Source organism: Phascolarctos cinereus, unplaced genomic scaffold (genome assembly GCF_003287225.1).
Source record: "Phascolarctos cinereus isolate Bilbo 61053 unplaced genomic scaffold, phaCin_HiC Scaffold_5;HRSCAF=322, whole genome shotgun sequence".
Lineage (NCBI taxonomy): Eukaryota > Metazoa > Chordata > Mammalia > Diprotodontia > Phascolarctidae > Phascolarctos > Phascolarctos cinereus.
In genome coordinates this window covers 408,632,181-408,655,408 of record NW_027555958.1, presented here as the reverse complement: position 1 = coordinate 408,655,408, position 23,228 = coordinate 408,632,181, and the positions used below count along the sequence as shown (strand labels likewise).

General features: G+C 41.0%; 1 protein-coding gene across 2 annotated transcripts in view; it reads left to right on the top strand.

Annotated features, from left to right (window-relative positions):
• AXDND1 (axonemal dynein light chain domain containing 1) overlaps positions 1–23,228 on the top strand; it is a 116,323-nt gene that overhangs the window by 26,608 nt on the left and 66,487 nt on the right. For both annotated transcript variants that reach the window (XM_020984330.2, XM_020984327.2), the window contains exons 9-14: positions 333–454; positions 4,420–4,560; positions 9,940–10,044; positions 13,383–13,503; positions 15,831–15,932; positions 18,626–18,789. In XM_020984330.2, the coding sequence (XP_020839989.1) occupies positions 333–454; positions 4,420–4,560; positions 9,940–10,044; positions 13,383–13,503; positions 15,831–15,932; positions 18,626–18,789 (755 nt within the window). The remainder of the gene's footprint in view (positions 1–332; positions 455–4,419; positions 4,561–9,939; positions 10,045–13,382; positions 13,504–15,830; positions 15,933–18,625; positions 18,790–23,228) is intronic.

Sequence of the window (23,228 nt, the reverse complement as noted above, 5' to 3'; positions counted from 1 at the left end):
GTTTAGAAGAAGGAAGCTGAACTAGAGTATTATTTTGAGAACAGGATGGTGTAGTGGAAAGAACACAACTAAGGACAAAAATGTGTTGGGTCCTAGTCCTTACCCTGCCCCTGGCCAAGTTATTCGACCCTTCTGTATCTTGCAGGGGATGATCCCTCAGGTTCTTTTCAGCTCCAAGATCCTATGATTCTATTTTATTTCATGAGAAAAAAGATCTTCCAAAGGAATGTCATGTTTTCAGTGTCTCCCATAACGATCTTTCTCCATGGGGTGGTGTAAGATAAAACTTTGTACTTTAACGACACATTAATGCTTTACTTTTCCTCTACCAGATGCACAGACTTCTCGAAGTGCTGAAGACTGAGCAGAACATTTACAATACGGCATTTCATGAAATCATTCGACAAATCAGTGTGGAATGTTCAGACAGAGGAGAACTCTTGTCAAATATAAGGTGAGGGCTTTGAGGATATTGAACAGTTGTCCTTTATTTTCCAATCAATGTCATGGTTATCTTTGTTTTTTAGAAAATGTTTTAAGAACAGGCAGTCATGTTTCTCTTTTCTTTCTGATGGTGACCTCTGAGGAATAAAACTGAATTTCAGAGTTGGCAGAGAGCCCATCCGATACAACCTATATCTGAACACAAATCTCTGTACCTGAACAACGCGCCCAACAAATGGTCATTTGGTCTTTGTTTAAAGAACTCTAGTTAAGAAGCTGCTGGTTGCCAAGGCAGCCCACTCCATGGTGGGATGATTCTAACTCCTGGAAGTGTTTCCTTACATGAAGTAAAAAAATCTTCATTTCTGCAGCTTGATCCTTAGTTGCGCTTTCTGGGGTCAATCCCTATTCTAGCAGGAAGCCTTCCAGATACTTGTAGGCAGCTACAATAACCACTTCCCTGACCTCCCCCTCCCCTGACAAATTTTTTCTTCTCTAGGCTAAACTGGGAATCTCATTCCTTCAGCTAATCCCCACATGGCATGATCAAATGTGGTCATACATGTAAAGCTCCTTACAGACAACAAAGCCCCTTTTCATGGAAGAGAGTGAATACTATGGCATCAGTGAACAGCTGATATTTTCTTCTAGAATCCCTGTTTCATGTCTCCTGCAACATCAGCAGGTTGAGATAAGAGCTTGGGATGTGCTAATTGGAGAGTGTCACACTAAAGGGTGGAGAAAGGCCCACAGATAATTTCTCAGGTCATGAAGTGTCTCTTGCAATAGTGTCAGTGTAATCTGGTCTCAAGGTTTTATTTAAACAAGATATGGATGATTCTTATGTATGGTCCTTTCAAATATGCCCAAGATTTAATGAGGCAGTCTCAGGGTTGTCACAAAGGTATATTCCATGCTGTCTCAGTAAGCCCTTATCTTCATACACCCATGCCAAGTGTGGTTGTAGCACACAAAAGCTTATGGAGGTGGAAATGCACAGACCATCCTCCCATAGGACGATGGCCTGGAGAGAGACATAGAAGAACGGCCACACCCACAAACTCTTTCAGGGATTCCAACTAGTACAGTCACACCCTCCCTTCACCTAAGTTTGAATCACTGTCCACAAACAACCATATCTGTCAACTGTCTCTACAACAATGATCAATTTAGCAATGATCAGCTGGCAGCAGGTCTTCCTGTCCCTCCTCTTACATCTCCCTGCAAGCCATTACAACACAGACTAGTTGTCAAATTCCACTAGCCATGTTACTGACTTGCTAGAAGCTAGTGGCACAGTGGATAAAGCATTGGTGGTGGTGGTGGTGGTGGTGGTGGTGGAGTGTGTGTGTGTGTGTGTGTGTGTGAGTGTGTTGTGGGGGTGGGAGGGCAGTGTCAGATCTCCCTGTGTACCTCTGATGAAAGTTCAAATGATCACCACTCCATACTTCTGTTGGCAATTTACAATTTCTCAAGCCTCCCACTTAACTCCTTATACCATTAACATAAGAGTGGTTTGTGCTTACTGTTACTTTACCATGGGAATTTAGGGGAACATAACTGGTTTGAGATATGAAATGTGAAAGACTGGGCAAGTGTCCCTGCTCAATGGTTCATAGCTCATCTGGTCCTATTTCTGAAAAGATGGTGAAAAGCCTTGAATAGCTGTAACGTAAAGCCTAAGGCAGAGTTCTGAGAGGAAAACTACCTAGACCTGGTATCTGGCTACCCGCAATCAAGTCTTTGTTCTCCATTGCTTTCCCAATTGTTTTCCTGTTCCTATGTCCGCCATAGTGCTTGTTGAATGGTCTTTTTCTTTTTCTTTTTTCTTTTTTTTTTTTTTGGCCAGGCAATGGGGTTAAGTGACTTGCCCAAGGCCACACAGCTAATAAGTGTTATGTGTCTGAGGCCGGATTTGAACTCAGCTCCTTCTGAATCCAGGGCCAGTGCTCTATCCTATCCTGTGCCACTTAGCTGCCCCTGAATGGTCTTGATTCTCCTTTGCAGGGTTTATTTTCAGATCATTAAAACTGTCATTGGCTGAATCAAAGGTATGCCTGCCAGGAACAAATATGGGGAGAATCCATAGGCTACCTGGAATGGTGACATTCCAAGTATTCTTTGTTAAATTAAATTAAATTGTTAAATTCCTTGTTAACCAAGGCATCGTGTTATCTTGGCACATTCCATCATTAGCAAGAACTGATTCTCCTATAATAAGTTTGTGGCACAGCACCATAGGAGCTAGGTTGTACTCTACATGTCCATTGGTCAATGGGTGATAGGTTGTTGTAAGCTATTGCTGAATCCCTAGTGTCTTCTGAAGACTTCTCCAGAACTTGGCCAGTAACTCTGGCTCTCTCTCTAAGTTAATCTGTATGGGAATTCCATGATGTTAGGTAGATGCCAGCTGGGGATACATGATCACGTTCCCCATGCTAGGGGAAACAATACACTGCCATGCAGATGTTTGTCTTGGCGCATAAAAAATACTTAATAAATGCTTATTGACTGACAAAATCAAATCCTAGCTGCTACCATAGTTAAGGGGATATAACCAGTCACAGTGGAAGAAGTCTCATGGATCCTATCAGGGCTTTTGTTGTGCATTGGCACTATACCTCTACCCTTTACATGGCACTGAGCATTCTGTGCTCACTCAGACTACCAGTAATGCCAGTGCATTGAATTTTTGGTTCTCACCCCTCCGAGAAGTGACAGATATCTCCTTTCTATAGTACAGAAGTCCTACGCCCAGGCCCAGACCCCAGAAGAACCACAGCCAAGACTTCCTTGTTGCATATACCTTGAAAGCAAATAATGGTTTGATCTAGGCTTCTTCCTTCTCGAGTTCTGAACTTCACCTGAGTGCATTAGTTCACCAGGCAGAATGTTTCAGTAAGAGCTGAGGACCCTTGAAATCACCTACAGTTAACCTACATCTTGGTGCTAAGACCCTTCCAAGTAGCTCCAGAGCATCCTTGATAGCAAGTAGTTTATGGTCAATCACATTGGAAATCCTCTCTATTAAAGTCAGTGGATGGGAGTAATATATTACTATATAGTACATCTTCTACGTCTGTAGCGTACATCTATAGTGCATCTTCTACCACAGCCAGTTAAACTCCTTAGAATTCATGATGGATTTGAAAGTATCTCAAAACTCAGTAGCAAAAGGAGGAGGGGTCAGTGCCAGCAAAACACAGTTAAGAGTGAAATAGGTGAATGGTGAGAGTAAGCCAAGATTGGGATTTGGAAAAGGATGAGGAGTGATGGGATAAGGTGGCAAAGGATTTGAAGACAGAGGATTGTATAAAGTTGAACTTGTTAGCCAAGGCATCAAAGTAGACACAGGAAACCAAGGCCAGAACTGAGGTGATAGACTGGGAAAACATGGAAGGGTAGAGAGACAGGATGATACAATTAGAATGAAAATATATTTAGGAGTAGTGAGGCATGAGGGGAGAAAGATGAAAGGCTAAGGTCAGGAGAATTCCAGTGTTCTGGATCATGGAAATAGAATACTTGTAGGTGATGGTGACCATGATTTGTTCAGCTATTCCTCAATTGATGGGCACCCTCTTAGTTTCCAATTATTTACTATGCCAAAAACTTTTGTAAATGTTTTTGCACATCTGGACCCTTTATTGTAATTATTTCTATTTACTTCTTTAAGAATTTTATTCTTAAGAGCTTCTTATCATTCCTGTCCTGACATTGATTTCAGTCCATACAATGCTTCTTGTTTTTTCTTTGAGAATACAAAGACAAAAATGAAACAGCCCTGCCCTTGGGAAGCTTACATTGTACTGGGAAAGACAACAGGCACTCATAAACATATTTGGAATATATACATGTATGTGGGAATGTTTATTCTCTACCTCAATTATGTTACTTTTCTCTTGCATATATTCCTTAAACTATCTCTTATTCACTCTAGTCTCCTCTCCACCTCCTTTTTTCCCCCTCTTACAGACAGAGATATGTGAATTTGCTTGACAGAATAGCTCGGCAGATGATTGATTTTTACAAAGACATGGTGGCCCAACGCATAATGGACAAGCGCATCATAGAAGAATTGTTTAACTTCAGGAAGGTTGTTGAGGAGCTGAGCAGGTATGAACTTTAATTGTGTGTGGGTTACAAAGACCTTTACTAATAAATCAGAGACTGAGAGATATTAGCAAAAAGAATAGTTTGTTTATTGGCTTTCTGGAGAAAGGGCTCCCGCACAGCACCCACAGGATGGCACCCACCGAAGAGAGCAGGAGTGTGTTCAGCTCAGCAGATTATATAGGTCCTATCCACAATCCCCCTGCCCACCCATTGGCTCTTCTTCCCATCGGCTGGGCTTTGGAGCTCACAGTCTAAGCGTGGAAACTTCTCTGCAGCACCGAGGACAAAAAGGGTGCGAAACAGGGAATGGTTTGCTTCAACAACGAGGGAGGGGGCCTGAGGACGGATAGAATCCGGGGGAACAGGATGTAGCTCTGCCATCTGATCTACTCCTGACACTCTGCTTTCTCAGCGAGGCAGCTTCTGAGAAATGGAGGGATGGGTCAGCTACACTGAAGGGGCTTCACTATTTCAGCATTCCATTCAATTGTCTTTGAAAAAACCTGTTTTTGGAGAGAAATGAAAACATTCAGGAAAAGGAGAACCATCAAAGACCTGAGGTCTCTTCCATTCTTACTTATGGCCACTTAAAATACAGAATGGAATTGTGGAAACAGTAATATCACATTTCTATAGATCTTTTGATTTCACAATATCTTTTCCTTAAAACACTTTGTAAGGTGGGTATAAATGAGAGTATGTGGACAAAAGGTGGCATGAAAGGGGGGCAGCTAGGTGGCGCAGTGGATAGAGCACCGGCCCTGAAGTCAGGAAGCCCTGAGTTCAAATCCAGCCTCAGACCAAACACCTGACACTTACTAGCTGTGTGACCTTGGGCAAATCACTTAACCCCAATTGCCTTAAAAAAAAAAAAGAAAGAAAGAAAGAAAAAAGACAGAGACTTGCTTTTGGGGGCAGCTAGATGGCGCAGTGGATAGAGCACCGGCCCTGAAGTCAGGAGGACCTGAGGTCAAATATGGCCTCAGACTGAACACTTGACACCAACTGTGTGACCCTGGGCAGTTCACTTAACCCCAATTGTCTTAAAAAAAAAAAAGAGAATCATAAATTTAAAAAGGCTGCATGAAGCTAAGTTTAGGTATTCTACCTTGGCATTCTCTTTGGCAGCTCTTTCTCTCATTTGGAAATTGTCATGCTTTAGAGGCGGAGCCAGGATGGCAGAGCGAAAGCAGTGACTTGCTTGAGCTCTCCCCCAGACCCCTCCAAATACTCATTAAAAAATGGCTCTAAACAAATTCTGAAGCAGCAGAACCCACAAAAAGACAGAGTGAAACAAATTTCCAGCCCAAGACAACCTGGATGATTGATCAGAAAGGTGTATTGCGCTGGGCTGGGAGTGGAGCACAGCGCAGCGTGGGCGCGCAGGCCCCAGCGAACTTAGAGCAGGCCTCAGAGGACTGAATCACGGGCAGCTGTGGAGGTTTACAGACTCTTCAATCCATGAATGTGAAAGACAACTTAGGAGGTCAGTGGGAAAAGTCTGTTTCTGGCGGTGCTGAGAAAGGAAGTCAGGGGTCTCAGATCCATTCCCCAAAAGCGTGGCCCTGGAGGGGGGGCAGCTGCTTCCCAACCTTTGGACCCATAGACTGAGGGGGAATCCATTGGCTGATCAGAGAGGGATTGCAGGAATCTCTTGCTTTGCCCAGGTATGGATCTGGGTCACAGTTCTGAGCGGTGGTGCTGGGGTGAGGAGGAACACTGACGTGGTGGAGCTTGTAGTGCCTATGGAGAGGAGCCCCTCCTCACACAGTTACAGGACAGAAAGCAGTACTTGTGGTCACAGGCCAGGAAAGAAGTAAACACCTTGCCCCTTATCATACCACCTTGGAAGAACTGAAAATTTACAGGTCCCTACAAGTATCTCTGAAAACAGCTATATAAACCTTCGAAGCTTGGGACAGTACATTCTCCACATTGGAAGCAGATTCGTACTTTAACAAAGATTTGAAAACTCAAGTAATTGGCTGGGATCATGAGCAAGCAGCGCAAAAAGAGTCAGACTATATTATCTTACTTTGGTGACAAAGAAGATCAAAATATACAACCCGAAGAAGACAACGAAGTCAAAGCTCCTACATCCAAAGCCTCCAAGAAAAATATGAATCAGTCCCAGGACTTGGAAGAGCTCAAAAGGGATTTTGAGAAGCAAGTAAGGGAAGTAGAGGAAAGACTGGGAAGAGAAATGAGAGTGATGCAAGAAAGTCACGAAAAACAAGTCAACAGCTTGCTAAAGGAGACCCCCCAAAAAATTGAAGAAAATAACACCTTAAAAAATAGCCTAACCCAAATGGCAAAAGAGGTCCAAAAAGCCAATGAGGAGAAAAATGCTCTAAAAAGAAAAACTGGCCAAATGCAAAAGGAAGTCCAAAAGATTACTGAAGAAAATACTTCTTTAAAAATTAGAATAGAGCAATTGGAAGCTAGTGACTTTATGAGAAATCAAGACACTGTAAAACAAATCCAAAAGAAGGAAATTGTCATGCTTTGGCTGATCATGGCATTTTGGGGGCTCCTTTGGTCGTCTTGCTGCGGCAATTATTTTAAATTTAAGTTACAGATGAAATTATTATAGTTGGTTTTGATGGGAGCTCTATTGTCTGTTTCCCATGTCTTATTTTAAATTAATTGAAGTATTCCTATTCCTCAGTCACTCAGTGCCCTTGATTTTTACCATAGCAGAGAGCTTTGTCTGTGCCTGAATGGGGGACAGGTAGAGGTAGGAGTAAATGAGGAAATAAGCATTGACAGCCCCTCTTTGTCCCTTTGCCTCCACTCCCTCCCGATGCTTCCTTTTAGCCAAAGGGGAGATAAAACACCCTGATTCAACATTAGTTCTGTCACTGGGAGGTTTATAAAAAATGATAAATCAAAATGATAATGCTTTTTCTCAGTTTGATTGACCTCCTCCTAGCCAGAGTGAGGCTGATGGTTTTGGCACAGGGTCAAACACTGTACCTTTCTGTTTCTTTGTACCCACATTAACATTGTGCCTCTTGATTGTGACCCCTTTTTCACCAACAAGGAAACACACAACTCAAAAGCGATTAGGATTGTTTCTTTAATTCAAATGAGCTGGCTGTCTTACTGACTTACAAAGGAAGTAAACAACTATTCAAAACAACTTTGTATTTAAATATCTATCCTTTGAAATGGAAAGGCTGGGGGAGGGTGAAGACCGCCCGTCACTAGCTGCTTGAATCCTTGGCGAGAGAACAATTTGCCAACAATTGGACTCTTTCCACACTGTGGTCATGGCTGACGGATGCCCAACTGTCCACAGATCCCAGCTGCCCTGTGGAGGCCAGCTTTGCTCACCATCTGTGCTCAGCATCCTTCACGCTCAACATCTCTCTTCCAGAGTTCTTCTTTATTATATGTGCTGCCACTGTGGCCTGGTATAGCCCATCTGTCTAGATAGGTTTACCAGGGTGTGGCCACTGCACATGCTATAGCTTCTTGGAGCTACAGGTGAGAGTTGGTGACAGGTGGACACCAAAGGCGGATGAGCAGCCATGAAAAGTGCTAGTCTTCCTTGAGTACTACATATACCCCAAACCGTTAGAGGGATGTCTACCCCAAACATGTGAAGACTTCTGGCTGGTGGAATGGGTGGATGAGAGCAGTTTGTTCCATTGGCCGTGAAGGTGGCTGAAGCCGGTGCTGTGGAGTGCTTAGAGTTTGGTCAAGCATCAAAGATGTCAAGGTTATCTACTGCATCCTAGGCCATTGCCAGTCATTTTGACTTTCTTCTTGCCATTGGAGTTTGATGACTCAGGAAGAGAGAGTGAAGCTGATGACTCTGCAACTCTGCCTTGCTTCAGTCATTTGGCACGGTGTCATCGGTCCTCTTCAAAAATAAAAGACAAACAACAAGAAATCTCTAATTCTGTGACTTGCCCAAGATCATGTAGATGGTAAGCAACATGGCTGGTATCTGAGCCCCCTTCCTCTTAAACCCGGTGCTCTTTTCATTACAATATATGGTCACCAAGATTTGGTTTGGGAAGGTGGGCCTTCAGCTCACTGTACTACCTATGTCATGGAGCTGTTGAGGCGATGTACTGTAGGGCTTTTTAATTGCAAATTTTACACATTTCACTGATGACGGTGGTGACGGATGTTAACCGAGAGGATGTTTTCAGGTCCAGGTATGCTGTAGATCGAATGTGGCCTTCCTCATCCTGGGATGTGGTCTACCAAAGATTTTTTAGCAGTTTCAAAATTTTAATTCTTTGGCACAAGTAATTAGTAGTCCTCTAGGGTCTAACCCTCTGCATTTCTGAACATGTAGCTAAATTCCAAAGCAAAATAATCATACTTTTTGGAGCTGGGAGGGTCCTTAGAGACAATCTATTCCAAATTCCTTATCTTATAGCTGAAAAAACTAATGCTCAGAGAGGTCATGTCCTTTCTAAGGTCACAAGTAGGAAGTAACAGAGCTGAGACTTTAACCCCAGGTAGGGAGTGCAGGTATTATTAACATTCTCAATTTACAGCCCGGAAAACTGAGGGCTGAAGTGATTGGTCCATAGTCACAGGAGACTTTCTCCTGAAACTGCTGAAAATGAAATCAAGTGTGTTCACTACTATAATTGGAATGATAAAGAGTTAAGAACAACAAAAATTTTATGAAACATTCTATATATTCTTTTCAAAAACTGGGAAAATAAAAGGGGAAATGAAGCCAGTTCATTAGAGACATAAACCATGAGTTCAGAACTGAAACATTGCTACACGTAATATAATTGACCATTCCTGAGAATAGCGTGTTAAATAATAGTATTCTTACTGACAATCACTGGCATTAGATTTATCGAAGTCTGCTTTTGTGTGAACAAACCTGATTAAGCTCTTTTTCCATACCTGAAAATAAAAACACCATATTTTCACACAACCAACAGACTCTAATTCTTCATTGCATTTTGTTTTTGTTTAGTTGTTTCAGTTGTATCTGACTCTATGATCCCATTTGGGGTTTTCTTGGTAAAGATACTGGAGTGGTTTGCTGTTTTCTTCTTCAACTCATTTTACAGATGAGGAAACTGAGGCAAGCAGGGTAAAGTGATTTGCCCAGAGTCACACAGCTAGTAAGTGTCTGAGGCTGGACTTGAACTCAGGCAGATGTCATGACTCCAGGCCTGACACTCTATCCACTGTGCCATCTAGCTGCCCCCATCATTGCCATTTGACCTCTCAAGTCCCTTCTGGCTCTAAATCTACACTCAGGCTCAAAAGTGATTTTGGCCCCACGCAAGTGGATTTCCGTGTGGATGTTTCCATTTTAAGATAAAACTAAAATCCTCCACAGAAACTTTTTCTGAGACATTAAAGGAAACAAAATTTCTCCTTTGATTTTAGAGAGCTATTTCTAGTTCGAGAATATGATTTAAAATTGAGGAAAAAAACAGAGAAGATCCATGAGGAGTTGATGGTGGCTCTCAGTAATGCAGAGAAGAATGCCAGGTGAGTTTCTTAAATTTTAACTAAATTAGATGGAGAGGGGAGAGGCTGTTTTCAAAGCAATGCAATGTTAGTTTTTTGAGTCCTAAGATGACTATGTGTGCCTTTTGTAGGAACTTGATGTATGATTTTTGTTTTGAAATGAGAGCAGGATAATGAGTTCTTATTTCTCTGGGGAAAGAGTTCGGATTGTTTTTGTGTTAATCATTCTGTTACTTGTGCCTTGAATGCTGTATATCCATTCTGTTTCAGTATTTTACTTGAATCCACTCTCCTTTACTATCATCATGACTTTGTACATCATTTAGTAATTTTTAGCATTTATATTATCAGGAACTGTAGCGTGGTATGGCAAAGCTGAAATTCTAAGAGTCAAGACAAAGAAGTAAAAAAAGAGGCAAAGCACTTACTCTAAGTTAATCATGCTCTCCATAAGATGGAAAGAAAGGGAATAGCTGTCTTTGTCTCGCTGGCATATTTTGCTCGTTGGTTGCAGCTACTGTCTTTAGACAAGTCTTGGGCACATACAGCTACTCTTCCAAGGTGGAGGTAGGCCTTATGACATTGGCCAGTTGGACAGGAGTCCTTTAAATGAGATAATATTTATGAAAGGCTTAGCACTGTGCCTGGCACACAGTAGGTGTTCATCAATTATTAATCCTTCTCCTCTCTCCCTTCCACTTCCCCTTCCCCTCCAGAGCAGGAGGAGGACATACAAGAGTTGTGAGAACAACTCCTTATCAGAACTGTGCCGAAGCTGCCCTGATTTTTGCCTCCCCTTCTTACCTACCGATTTCCCTTGGGTTGTTCTTGTCTCACCTATGTGATCTTGTGAACGACTTACCTATAGGTCATCTCTGAAATTCTCCCTGGGCATGAGAGATCTTTCCCTCAGACTGTCAAAAGGCAAATCATGACATCCTTTGTTGCTTGGGAACTTGTATTTTGAAATTTATGATTAATTTTTAATTTCTAATTAATTAATTTCTAAACCTTTGCCTTTCATAAATGGACTCTCAAACTAGAAAGAGGCTTTAGAAGAGCGATCAGTAGGGGAGAGGGTTAAGTCCTTGGTTTTATTCACATTTGTGAAGGAGAAGGTCCTGGGTTCTTGCCCCCTAAGTGATTGCACCAAAACAGACAGAATGCTTCCTCCCTAAGGGACCCTTCAGAAACTTTGTGAACTGCACTCTTAGTGGTCCCTGGCCACCATTCTGACTTGTTTCCCCTACCTTATAGCTCTATTGCAAGCTATCCCTTTTTAAGTAATTTCTGGAAGAATGTAGAGGAATCTATCAATCAGTTAATATACCTTATTCTTCTCAGGTGTCTTCTGTTTCTTTTTCTCTTGATGGACCTTCCCCCCCAGTTAAACAAACAGATAATAAAACACAAAAGCACCATTGTTTTCTGGTTATGGAAATTTTGGAGATAGAATTGATGAGATCGGCAGCTGGTTTGATGTGGTGTGGGGCAGTAAGTGAGAATGATCATGACTACAGAATGGTTCCTAGCTTGTGAACCTGGTGACTGAAAAAACAGTAGTGTCCCCAACACAAATAGGAGCGTTAGAAAGAAGCATAGATTTTAGGCAGAAATATAGTGAGTTTCATATGGATATGTTCGGTTTGAGATACCTATGGGATGTCCAGGTGGAGATGTTTAGTAGGCTTGCTGGAGAGAAAAAGAACTGGATATGTAGCTATATCTGAGTCATTTGCATCAAGATGCTTGTTGAACCTATGGGAACTGATGAGGTCATCATGAAAGAGAAGGGAGAGAGAGAAAGGAAGAAGTCCCAGGTGGGGCATCTAGGGCACACTCCACACATCAGGGATCACGGATGAAGAACCTTCAAAGGAGACTGCAGAGGATGAGTCAGACAAGCAGGAGATCTGGGAGAGAACATTATCAGAAGGAAAGAGTAGTCATTAATGTGAGACCTTCTGAGAGGTCAAGGGGGTGAGGACTGAGAACATTCTGTTGGCTATAGCAGCAAAGAGATTGTTGGTGACTTTGCAAAAGACAACACTTCTGGTTGAGTTTGAAGCTAGAAGCCAGACTGCAAAGGGCTGAGGAGTGGGAGATGAGAGAGTGGAGGCAACCAATGTACCACATTTTTCTAGGAATTTGGCTGTGAACGAAGGGTGTTTTTCAGTTGTGTACGACTCTTTGTGATCCCATTTCTTGGCAAAGATATCAAAATGGTTTGTTATTGCCTTCACCAGATCATTTTACAGATGAGGAAACTGAGGCAAACAGGGTTAAGTGACTTGCTCAGGGTCACACAGCCAGTAAGTGTCTGAGGCCAGATTTGAACCCAGAAAGACTAATATTCCTGACTGCAGGCCCAGCACTCTATGCACTGTGCTACCCAGCTGTTCCTGTAAAAGGGGGGAGGGAAGGAGAAATAGAATGATAATTTCATTAATTTTATCAGTGATTTTGTACAGTGGCTAATATTAGCTGACCAGCAAGAAAATTGAAATTATCACTTCATTTGCCACACTTAAAGAAACCTAGCAACAAGAAGTGATCATTTTCCATCTATAATGTCTATCTTTAACTAGATTTAAACCACTTAAATAAAAGGATATGACATTCTATTTTTTAACCAGTGTATTGGGCTGCAGTTTATCTTCTTTCTTTTTGTGTCAGGACTGGAAAATTGATATGATCTGCTTTTTTTTTTTTTGGGTATAGGAGAAGTAGCCAGAAATTAGTGGAGACATTTATTGCATTTGAACAAAATCAGTATCCTTGATGCATTCACTTTTCATAATAATTTATCATACTACATTCTGAATTTTAAATGGATTCTGCATTATAATTAATTAGATTAGATTGTAAGCTCCCTGAGGGCAGGGACTATCTTTTGCCTCTTTTTTTGTATCCCCAGCATTTAACACAGTGCCTGGCACATAGCAGTTATTTAATAAATGTTTAATGATTGATTGAGTACATAATAATAGTAGCTACTAGCATTTACATGATACTTTAAGGTTTGCAAAGTACTTTATATATGCAGCTGTGGCTGGAATATCATGTTGTACAAATTCTAGTAAATGAAAGAAGAAAAATAACATGAAAGCTATCTGGAGAAAGGAAAAAAAAATCTTGGACTTTAGATTTTCATTAACTTCCTTTTCCTGAGAGATTTGGGAGAATGTTTACTATTATCTCTTCTGTTTTACTCAGTGTGAGATGTGCCTATTACCTATATCTTCAAAGATTGAGCCACAATTATCTTAAGATCCATTTGAGGTGAATTTCCTATTTTAAGAAGAAATTAATGATTTTAGAGCACAACCAAACCAGTTTTTTCCTTGTCTTAAATTTAGAATTGTGGAACAATATCATGACTTATATACATCACAAAGAGTAAGGATGGAAGCTGACCTTAAGCAGTTAACTTCTGAAAGAGACATCTGGAGCACAGCCACCTATGACTTGGCCCTAAAGGTAGAGAGAGCTAGACATAGCTCTGAGCCCCTCCTCCCACCTTTTTTTTCTTCTAGATTCATTTTATAGTTGTAAATAACACTAATAGAAAAACTCAGGGCTAGAGAAATGTATTTTAGCTTTTCCTGATCCTCTTAACTGCTAGTACTCTTGTTCTCAAGCTGTCTTGCATTTAACGACTTTGTTACAATCTTTATTTTTATTAGACTTATATATGTGTGTGTGTGTATATATATATATGTATATATGTATATTATATATGTATGTATATATATATGTATGTGTATCTATCTATCTATCTATCTATCTATCTATCTATCTATCTATCATCTATTTGTTGGCTTCCCTATTAAAATATAAGTTCCTTGTAAGGAGGAATTGGTTCATTCATTGTATTTGTATCCCCAGCACATATCACATTGCTCAGCACATAGTAGGTGCTTAATAAATACTCGTTGATTGATTGATAATTGGTCAATAAAGCTATACACCATGAAAACTGAAGACATCTATTCATTTACTCTTCTGGATAGAGAATAAGTGGAGACTTAGAGTTCGGAAGATGTACCACATGTAAATTTACTATGTGACCGTGGCCAGGCCACTTAACCGCTATAGGCCTCAGTTTCCTCACCTGTAAAATTGGGATAATAACATCTGGAAAGCCTACCTCACAGGGCTATTTGAGGCTCAAATGACATAATGCAAATCTTAAAGCATTATTTAAATGCCGGTTATTGTTGTTTTTATTACTTAGCTATTACAGCACAGCTTCCAGTTAGGAATACTTTTCTCCTTACATCCACCAGATTTTTTTGGAATATGACTCAGAGAACATTTTCTGTTGTCCATCAGTAAATAGAGATGGGAGTTGATAAGAGCTCCAAACTGCCAATTTAGCTAACCTAAATCAGGGGTGAGGGGTGCCAGGGCATAGGGAGAGAAGGGCTCGTGTCTCTTCAAGGAATTAACTCTGATAACTCAGATAACTGTGCTACTCTATTGGGCACTGTTATCCTTTTCATTTTGTGTTTATTGGTTTCTATTCTAACTTAATGGCTGCCTTGTAGTCATATTGACAGTTTCATTAGCAAAGTCCCATAATTTCCCATTTTTCTTTTTTTTCTTTTTGGCTAGGCAGTGGGGTTAAGTGACTTGCCCAAGAACACCCAGCTAGTGAGTGTTTTGGTGTCTGAGGCCGGATTTGAACTCAGGTCTTTCTGAATCCAGGGCCGGTGCTCTAGCCACTGTGCCACCTAGCTGCCCCAATTTCCCATTTTCCAAAACTGTTTAACTTTATTCCCACCTATGGAATATTAACAGTATCTGTGAATGTCTGTGAGTCTTAACAATAGGCTATCATTTCCAATATCATCACTCTAGACTCAAACATTGAAATATGGATTCAAGTTCAGAGACAATTATTATGTCTCTAATGGCATGTTTCCAGGTCTTGTTACTTACTTAGCATTTAAAAAAATTATTTATGGGGCAAGTGGGGGCCCAATGGATAGAAAAATGGGTATGGAGTCTGGAAGACCTGAGTCCAGATGTGGCCTCACATACTTATTAGCTGGGGAGCAAGAGAGGACATATTAAGGCCCTGCTGAAGGAGAGACTTGGGTTGTGGGTAAGAGTGGCTAGGGATGCTAGCTAGTGGCAGACTTTTCCTTGGCACAGCTAGCCATATCTACTCACTCTACTCTAGACTGGGTTAGCTGTGCTAGAGATAAGGTCAGAGGTTCTTGCCAGGTCAATACATCCAAGACGGTAAAACAGTGACCCTTCTGGGTTCCAGTCTGCAGAAAAGTTCTGTACTTCTGTGCCACCAGGTTCTGGGTTCTTCCAGAGTCGATGCTTCTGCTTCTAATGACCAGTCCTACTGGAAGACTGAGTTGAACTTCTTTTGGGAGCTATATTGTTCTACTTTCTTTCCTCCTCTTCTATGGCACACTGCTGTGGAGAACAAAATAACCTCTGAGTGTGCATGTTATAGACCTCATGGGTCCAGCTTTGTCTAGGGAAAGCATCCAGTGTTTAAGAGAGTAGGGAACAGCTGCTTGGTACATGTTTTATGTTTTATTAAGCATATATCCTTGGTACTAAGTACTGTTTAGCTGTTTTTTACTAAAAGTAATTATCTACCACAGGCAGTATCCAAGCATGTATCTGTTTCCTGGGGAGCCAGTGTCAGCCTGATAGGATAGTTGTGACCAGTGCTTACTGAAATAAAAGAAGTTTTAAAAAAAGATCAACATTCACATTTTGTTTGGTACGGTTTGTCTTTGTTCAGTCCAAATCCTGATAATCATATAACTTTCTTATAGGTCATTAAAAAAAACAACCTCATACTGACCAGAAGACTTTATCTTAATGAAAAGGCTTGGAATAAATATGTCACCCATTTCATTGTTATGTTGGCATCCCAGGTAAACTTAAATTAAAGAGGCTTTTGGAGTTGAGAGTGTGGGCATTTGTGTGTTGGGGGGAATGGCAGGAGGGTACATGCATACGAAATGATAAGACCTGTATACTCCCTCTTCTTCATCACTCACATGCAACCTTGCATCCCTGGCCCTTAACACTGTGCCTGGCATATGTTCTTCAGTCATTTTTCAGTTGTGTCCAACTCTCCATGACCCCATTTGGGGTTTTCTTGGCAAAAATAATGCCATTTCCTTCTCCAGCTCATTTTACAGATGATGAACTGAGGCAAACAGAGTGAAGTGACTTGCCCAGGGTCACAGAGCTAGGAAGTGTCTGAGGCCATGTTTATTCTTAGAGAGAAAACATATTTTAACTCTTCATTCGCTGATTCATTTCTGTTCCATTTGACTTTGCAAACATTTATCAAATACCTTCTCTATTCAAGACATTGATCTATGGCCTGGGGGATATAAAGTTAAAAAATGACACAGTCACTCCCAGGAACTAACAACAGACTAGAGTGCATGAGACACATACAAGTAACTGTGATACAAAGTAGAAAGAGAGAGGTCAAGCAATGACATAAAAGATTGGAGAGCAGGACCCCATCTATGCGGGGGAATCAGAGAAGGCTTCATGGAGAAGGTATCACTTGGGTTACTAGGTCTTGAAAGAAGAGAAGAGTTTCTGTGGGCAGAGATGCTCAAAGAATATGGACTATGCATGGAGAACAGCACTGTACAAATGTGGAGGAAACAGGATGAGACTTGGGAACTACAGGTGGTCCAGTCTGATTGGAATAGAGGCTGTGTGAAAAGAAATTCCATGAAATAAGCCTGGAAAGGGGTTTGGAACCAGATTGATGATGTCCTTTAAATACCAAGATAAGGAGCTTGTATTTTTTCTGGCAGGAAATCAAAGACCACTAAAGGTTTTGGTATAAGGAAGCAATGTGAATAGACTTGTGCATTAGGAAGGTTACTTTGATTTACACTGTGAAGGATGGATTGGAGAGGGGAGGATGCAGGGAGACCACTTAGGCAGTTATTACAGTAATCTAGGAAAGATGAAATTGAACTAGGATGGTGGCAATGGAAGTGGAAAGGGAAAGGTACATTGCAGGGCTATTATTGAGGTAAAATCCAAATTTTAACAAGCACATCTTGTTAAAGATATATAGTGCCTACTATATGCCAGGTGGGGCAGCTAGGTGGTACAGTGATAGAGTACCAGCCCTGGAGTCAGGAGGACCTGAGTTCAAACATGGCCTCAGACACTGCCTAGCTCTGTGACCCTGGGCAAGTCACTTCACTCTGTTTGCCTCAGTTCCTCAACTGTAAAATGAACTGGAGAAGGAAATGGCAGACCACACCATTATTTTTGCCAAGAAAACCCCAAATGGGGACACAGCTGAAAAATGACTGAACAACATATGCCAGGCACAGTGTTAAGTGCCAGGGATACAAGGTTGCATGTGGGTGATGAGGAAGAGGGAAATGGTAAAAGCATAAGGAATTTGGACCTGATGGTTGTATTCAATAACAGAAGAAGCCAGGGGAAAGTCTGGAGGAGAAATGATGTTTAGTTTTCTATATGTAGTATATGAGATTGATGGGACATTTAGGTGGTTAGAAATATGGAACCAGGACTGTCTGAAAAGATTTTCAAAATATATACACAGATGTATATATACACACACTTACATGCACACATATATACATGTATGTGTGTATGATTAGATATCTACATCAGCTTATGTAAGATCACACGTATGAATGAGTATACACATATACATACAAATACATGCATGCACACAATGCACCCATGTATGTGTAGTGTGTACATACATGTATATAGAAATGTGTGTGACGTATGTAAGAAATCTCTATATGTACTTATATATGGATATATATATATGTATAAGAATATATAGATGTTCCTTACACATATATATATACATATATACAATATATGTCCATATACAGACATCTCCCATGTGTACATGCATACATATGCATAAATACATACATATGCATACATATCCATAGTCTCGTAAATATAAACTCATGTAAACAAAAGCTCTTGGGGGGCGAGGTTTGTCGAACAGAGGTAGGGAATCTGTGGCCTCGAGGCCACATGTGGCCCTCTAGGACCTCAAGACCGTAGGTTCCCCACCCCTCGTATAGAATTAAGAGTGTAAAGGGGTTCTGAGACTGAAAAGTTCAAGAACCACTGTTTTACATGTTTGTAGGATGATAGCTTTCTTAACTTTAGAAATTAGATAGTCGTGGGACATATAAAGTGCTCTGAAATAGCGCTCATTATTTTGATCTGTCGTGTGGGTGGTCCCAACAAGACATCTTTTACACAATTTTTTTTGTGTTCTTGTTGCTTTTTGGTTTTCACTACGGTCATTTGCCCTTGGCTCACCCGATTGAACTCTCTTTTTTTTTTGTTTGTTTTTGGCAACAGAAACATTTAAGCAAAAATGACTAACATAGCCCTCATGTCTGACGGTGACTGTGACATTCCCCACCTCTCTTCTGAGAAAAGAAGGTGTGTTTCCTTCACAGCTCTCTAGGTTAGAGATTATTCGTAGCAGCTTATTGGAGTTGGGCTGCTTTTTTAATGTTACTGTGATTTACATTATTCTGTGAAGACATCTCAGTGCTTGGTTTCTGTGCATTTTATCTAGGATGCAGTAGACCTTTCGCAATTGCAGAAGGCTACACAGCAGTGGAGAAGTATTTTTAGACGCTTCAAATATGACATGGAGCTAAGTGAAGATAACATCAAAGAGAAGGTGAATTTTGTGAAGAAAACCCTCATCGAATTGCAGAAGTTCTTGGAGAAAAACGTGTGGGTGTCCAATAAGTGCTTGTTTCTGGTTTTATTGTGTTGACTCCCTGATAATCGGCCTAGCTCATTTTGTGTTCAAACTCTACACGCATCACTGACAACTTATGGTGTGTTATTCAGCTGTATCAGTCGTGTCCAACTCTGTGACCCCATTTGGGGCTCTCTTAGCAAGTGGTTTGCCATTTCCTTCTCCAGCTCATTTTACAGACTGACAATGGCAGTCTTAAATTTCTGACTTCTCCTATAAAGTCGGTAGCTTAGTGATAGAGAGGGGTGTGTGTGTGTGTGTGTGTGTGTGTGTGTGTGTGTGTGTGTGTGTGTAGGGAAATAGAGGCTGGAGGGAGATTGGGATGCATTGATGGGGTATAGAGGTGTGTGTTTGTGTGTATGTGTGTTTGTAAGGGAGTGGAGGCTGGGGGGGAGATTGAGATGGATTGATGGGGTATGGAGGTGTGTGTGTGTGTGTGTGTGTAAGGAAGTAGAGGCTGGGGGAAGATTAGGATAGATTGATGAGGTACAGAGGAGTCTCTGTGTGTGTGTGTGTGTGTGTGTGTGTGTGTGTATAAGGGAGTAGAGACTGGGGAGGGTGGGATGGATGACTGGGGTATAGAATCTTACAGTCACAGAATTGGTAGGGATATTAGGGGTCAGACTAGTTCAACTGGTGCCAGAGCAACAGTCCTCTAAAACAACCACAACATAAAGTTGCCCATGGATCTTCCCATGGAAGATTTCCACTGATACGGAACTTGCCACCTTCCGAAGAAGCTGATTCTACTCTGGGATAGCTGCTCTAATTGTTCAGTTTTTTTTTCTTATTTTGAGCCAAAATCTGCCTTCCCCTAATTCCTCCACATTTTTTCTAGTTCTACCTTTTGGGGTCTAAGCCTTCTTGAAGGAAGTCCTTCAGATACTTGAAGCTAAGTTATTATGCTCTCCTAGCTATCAATTTTTTCGTGTTACATATTCCCTGTTCTAACAGATTCTCATTCTGCACCACTATGGTCACCCTCCTTTAGACATGCTGTGACCTGACAATGTCCTTCTTAAAATGCAATTTCCAGAACTGAACGTAACCCTCTATATTCTGAACAGGGCAGAGTACTCCTACCTCTAACTTTGATCTGAACACTATGTTTGCCCTATTACAAACTAAGATGACATTAGGGTTTTTTTTGTTGTTGTATTTTTTCTTTTGCTTGCTCACAGGGAGCCATAAATTCACTAGGCTCATAGGACCACAGATTTAGATTCAAGGGAAACTTAGAGGTTATTTAATCCTGCTCTTTCATTAAGATGAGGAAACAGACACAGGCTAAGTGTTTTGTCCAAGGTCATAAAGGTAGTAAATGTCTGGATTTCCAATCCAGGTCCCCTGACTCCAAATGCCGTGGTACTTTTCACCATGCCGCACCACTTCTCACCACACTCACCACCCCCTACTCCCATCCCTCCCAAGGTCTTTTTCATATGTTGTCCAACAACACCTTTATCCTAACATACTTATGATGCTGCTGATGTTTTTCAACCCCATTTGGCACATTATTCTAATCAGCCAAGATTTCTTTAGATCTGGATTCTATCTTATAAGTTACTAGTTTTCCCATGTAGAATTGTGTCATCCAAAAATCCAGTAAGCATGCCATGATCTGAGTCGTTGATACTAGCATGTGACGGGCCAAGGATGGAGCCTTACAGCCCTCCATTATTAGACTGTGGCCTTCCACTGAAAGCATCCTTTCAGTCTGACCTTATACAATTAATCACAGCACTTTGGTTCTAATCACTCAATCAATTCATAGTAGTAGTAGTAGCAACAGCAGCAGCTGTAGCTGGAGTAGTTGAAGAAGGAAGAAAACAGGCATTTATTAAGTTCCTACTATGTGTTGATTGGGGTAGCTAGGTGGTGCAGTGGATAGAGTGCCAGGCCTGGAGTCAGAAAGAACCCTCTTGCTGAGTTCAAATCTGGACTCAGACACTTACTAGTGGCGTGACCCAGGCAAGTCACTTAACCATGTTTGCCTCAGATTCTTCATCTATAAAATGAGCTGGAGAAGGAAATGGAAAACCAGTGAAGTATATCTTCCAAGAAAACCCCAAATGGGGTCATGAAAAGTCTGAAACGACTGAACAACAAAAACGTGTTGATAAAGGACGTCCTTGGTTCACCCTTGATAATATTGGAAAGGCTTCTAGCTTATCCCCATTACAGATAATATTTACTCTTAGTTTTAGAGAGATAATACTTGCCATTTTAAAGAAAGCTCTATTTATTCCTATAGTTTCGAGTGCTTTTTTAAACAGGAAGGAGTATTGTGTTTTGTCAAAAGCTTTTTCTGCATCTAGATCACTGAGCCTTTTTCCATCTGACTTACAGAGAAAACCTCCTTAAAGTGTGGTTTCCTCTTGATAAAAGGTGAACTCCTTGAGAACAGGGACTGACTTGTTTTTTATTTGTATCCTCAGATACTTAGCATGGTACCTGGCACATAGTATGTGCTTAATAAATGCCTTTTTATTCATTACCAATTTGGCAAAGATTTAAACCACAATAACCCATGGAGACTATCTATGAAACTGTAGATTGAAATTTGCGTGGTAGAGGGATTACCCACACCAATAAAACCATAACTCCATGAAGAATTAACAAATTAGAGAGTCCCGATGGAGAATGACCGGGATGCCAAGGATGGGATATAAACAATGAACTGAAAGGTCTGGGACAGGGGTGGGGAACCTTTGGCCACATATGGCCTTGGGCTGCAGGTTCCCCACCCCTGCTCTGGGAGATTTAGCTTGGAAAAGAAAAGGCTATGAAAAAAACAACAACATGATAGCTGCTTTCAGATACTCGAAGGTATGGAAGAAGTAGAATGATGGTGTCCCTCTATTGGACAAACTAGTACATATTGGCTCACTACAAGAATGAACTTCCTAACAATTTTACCTGTTTAATAGTGGAACAGCCTGCGTTCTGTCAGGGATGTTGTAATAGGGATTTCTACATTGAACTGCCCAATAACCTTCAGGGTTCCTTTCAATTACAACTCACTGTATGTGTTCCTTGGAGGCAGTTCTGGAAGAGAGAGTGACGCTGATCACTTTGTGCAACTCTGCCTCCCTTAAGTACAATTCATATGCAAGTCACCCATGATGACACTGGTCCTCTTTGAAGACAAAGGATAAACAACAACGCTTTGTTTTCCTCAGAGTCAGCTGAACATGTTGCTCAATTTTTTTTAGTTGAAAATATTTATATTCAAATCAATTTGCTGAACATTTATTGAGCCCCTAGAAGGTAAAGATAAATAAGATACCAACTCTGAGCCCAAGTGCTTTGCAGTCTATAAGGGAGGTAAGATAGAGACATGAGTAACTGTAACATGAGGTAGAAGCTTTATGATAGGTGCATAAAAGAAGTTTGAACAAGGGTGTGCTGAGATTTCAGAGGGTGGAAAAATCACTTTTAGCTGTGGAGATCAGTGAGGGCTTCACAGAGCAGAGTATTTGCTGTTTTTAAGAAATAGGTTTTTATTGGTCTATTTTCCTTTTTACACCACCTAAATTTCTTTCTGCCTCCTCTCCTCCTCCCTTCCCAGACAGCCACGTAATTTTTTTTTACACATAATTTTTTTAAAGAAAAAATTCTTGAAGGAATTAAAGAATTCATTCATAAGTAGACAAAGATGGGAGTTTTACGATCAGCAAATGTTATCAATTCATTGAAAAAATATGAGACTATATGCAATGTTCCACATCCGAAGACATGCCCTCTCCCAAGCACACACCTCCGCAAAGGAGTGGGGGCAGGGGAGAGATAGCTTTTCTTTGGGGCTGTGCTCGTAGCAGACAGTGTTTGAAAGGGTTTTTGGTAAGGAGTACTTAAACAGGCAAAGGTTGCTGGAAGAAGGGACCCTTTCTAGTAGGGGTTTTTGTGAATAGATATTGAAATAATTGTTTAAATATGTTTCCAACATAGTGGCTCCATGTTGGAGTACAGCTAGTAATGATAAACTCTTCTCCACTTCACTAAGTTGGTTTATCACTAGCACCACTCTGCCTCCCTCTCAGGGACTTTGCTGCCAACAGCACCTAAGCCTCACCTTTCTATTTCCACAGAGTGTAATCACAAGGACTTCTGGGGAAATTAGAACCAGCTTCTCCAGCAGAAAAAGAAGCTGGAGATCCTTTCCCTAGCCTGATTAGCCAATAGATTTACATAGAGGAGATGAAAAAATAGCCCTCTTTTTGTTCACTTTTTTTTTTTGGAGGCAATAGGGGTTAAGTGACTTGCCCAGGGTCACAGACCTGGTAAGTGTCTGAGGCCAGATTTGAACTCAGGTCCTCCTGACTTCAAAGCCAGTGTTGTTCTCTACTTTTACAGCTTTGATCAACAAGAATTATTCTAATATTATTCTAGATTTGAAGGTCAGGGACAT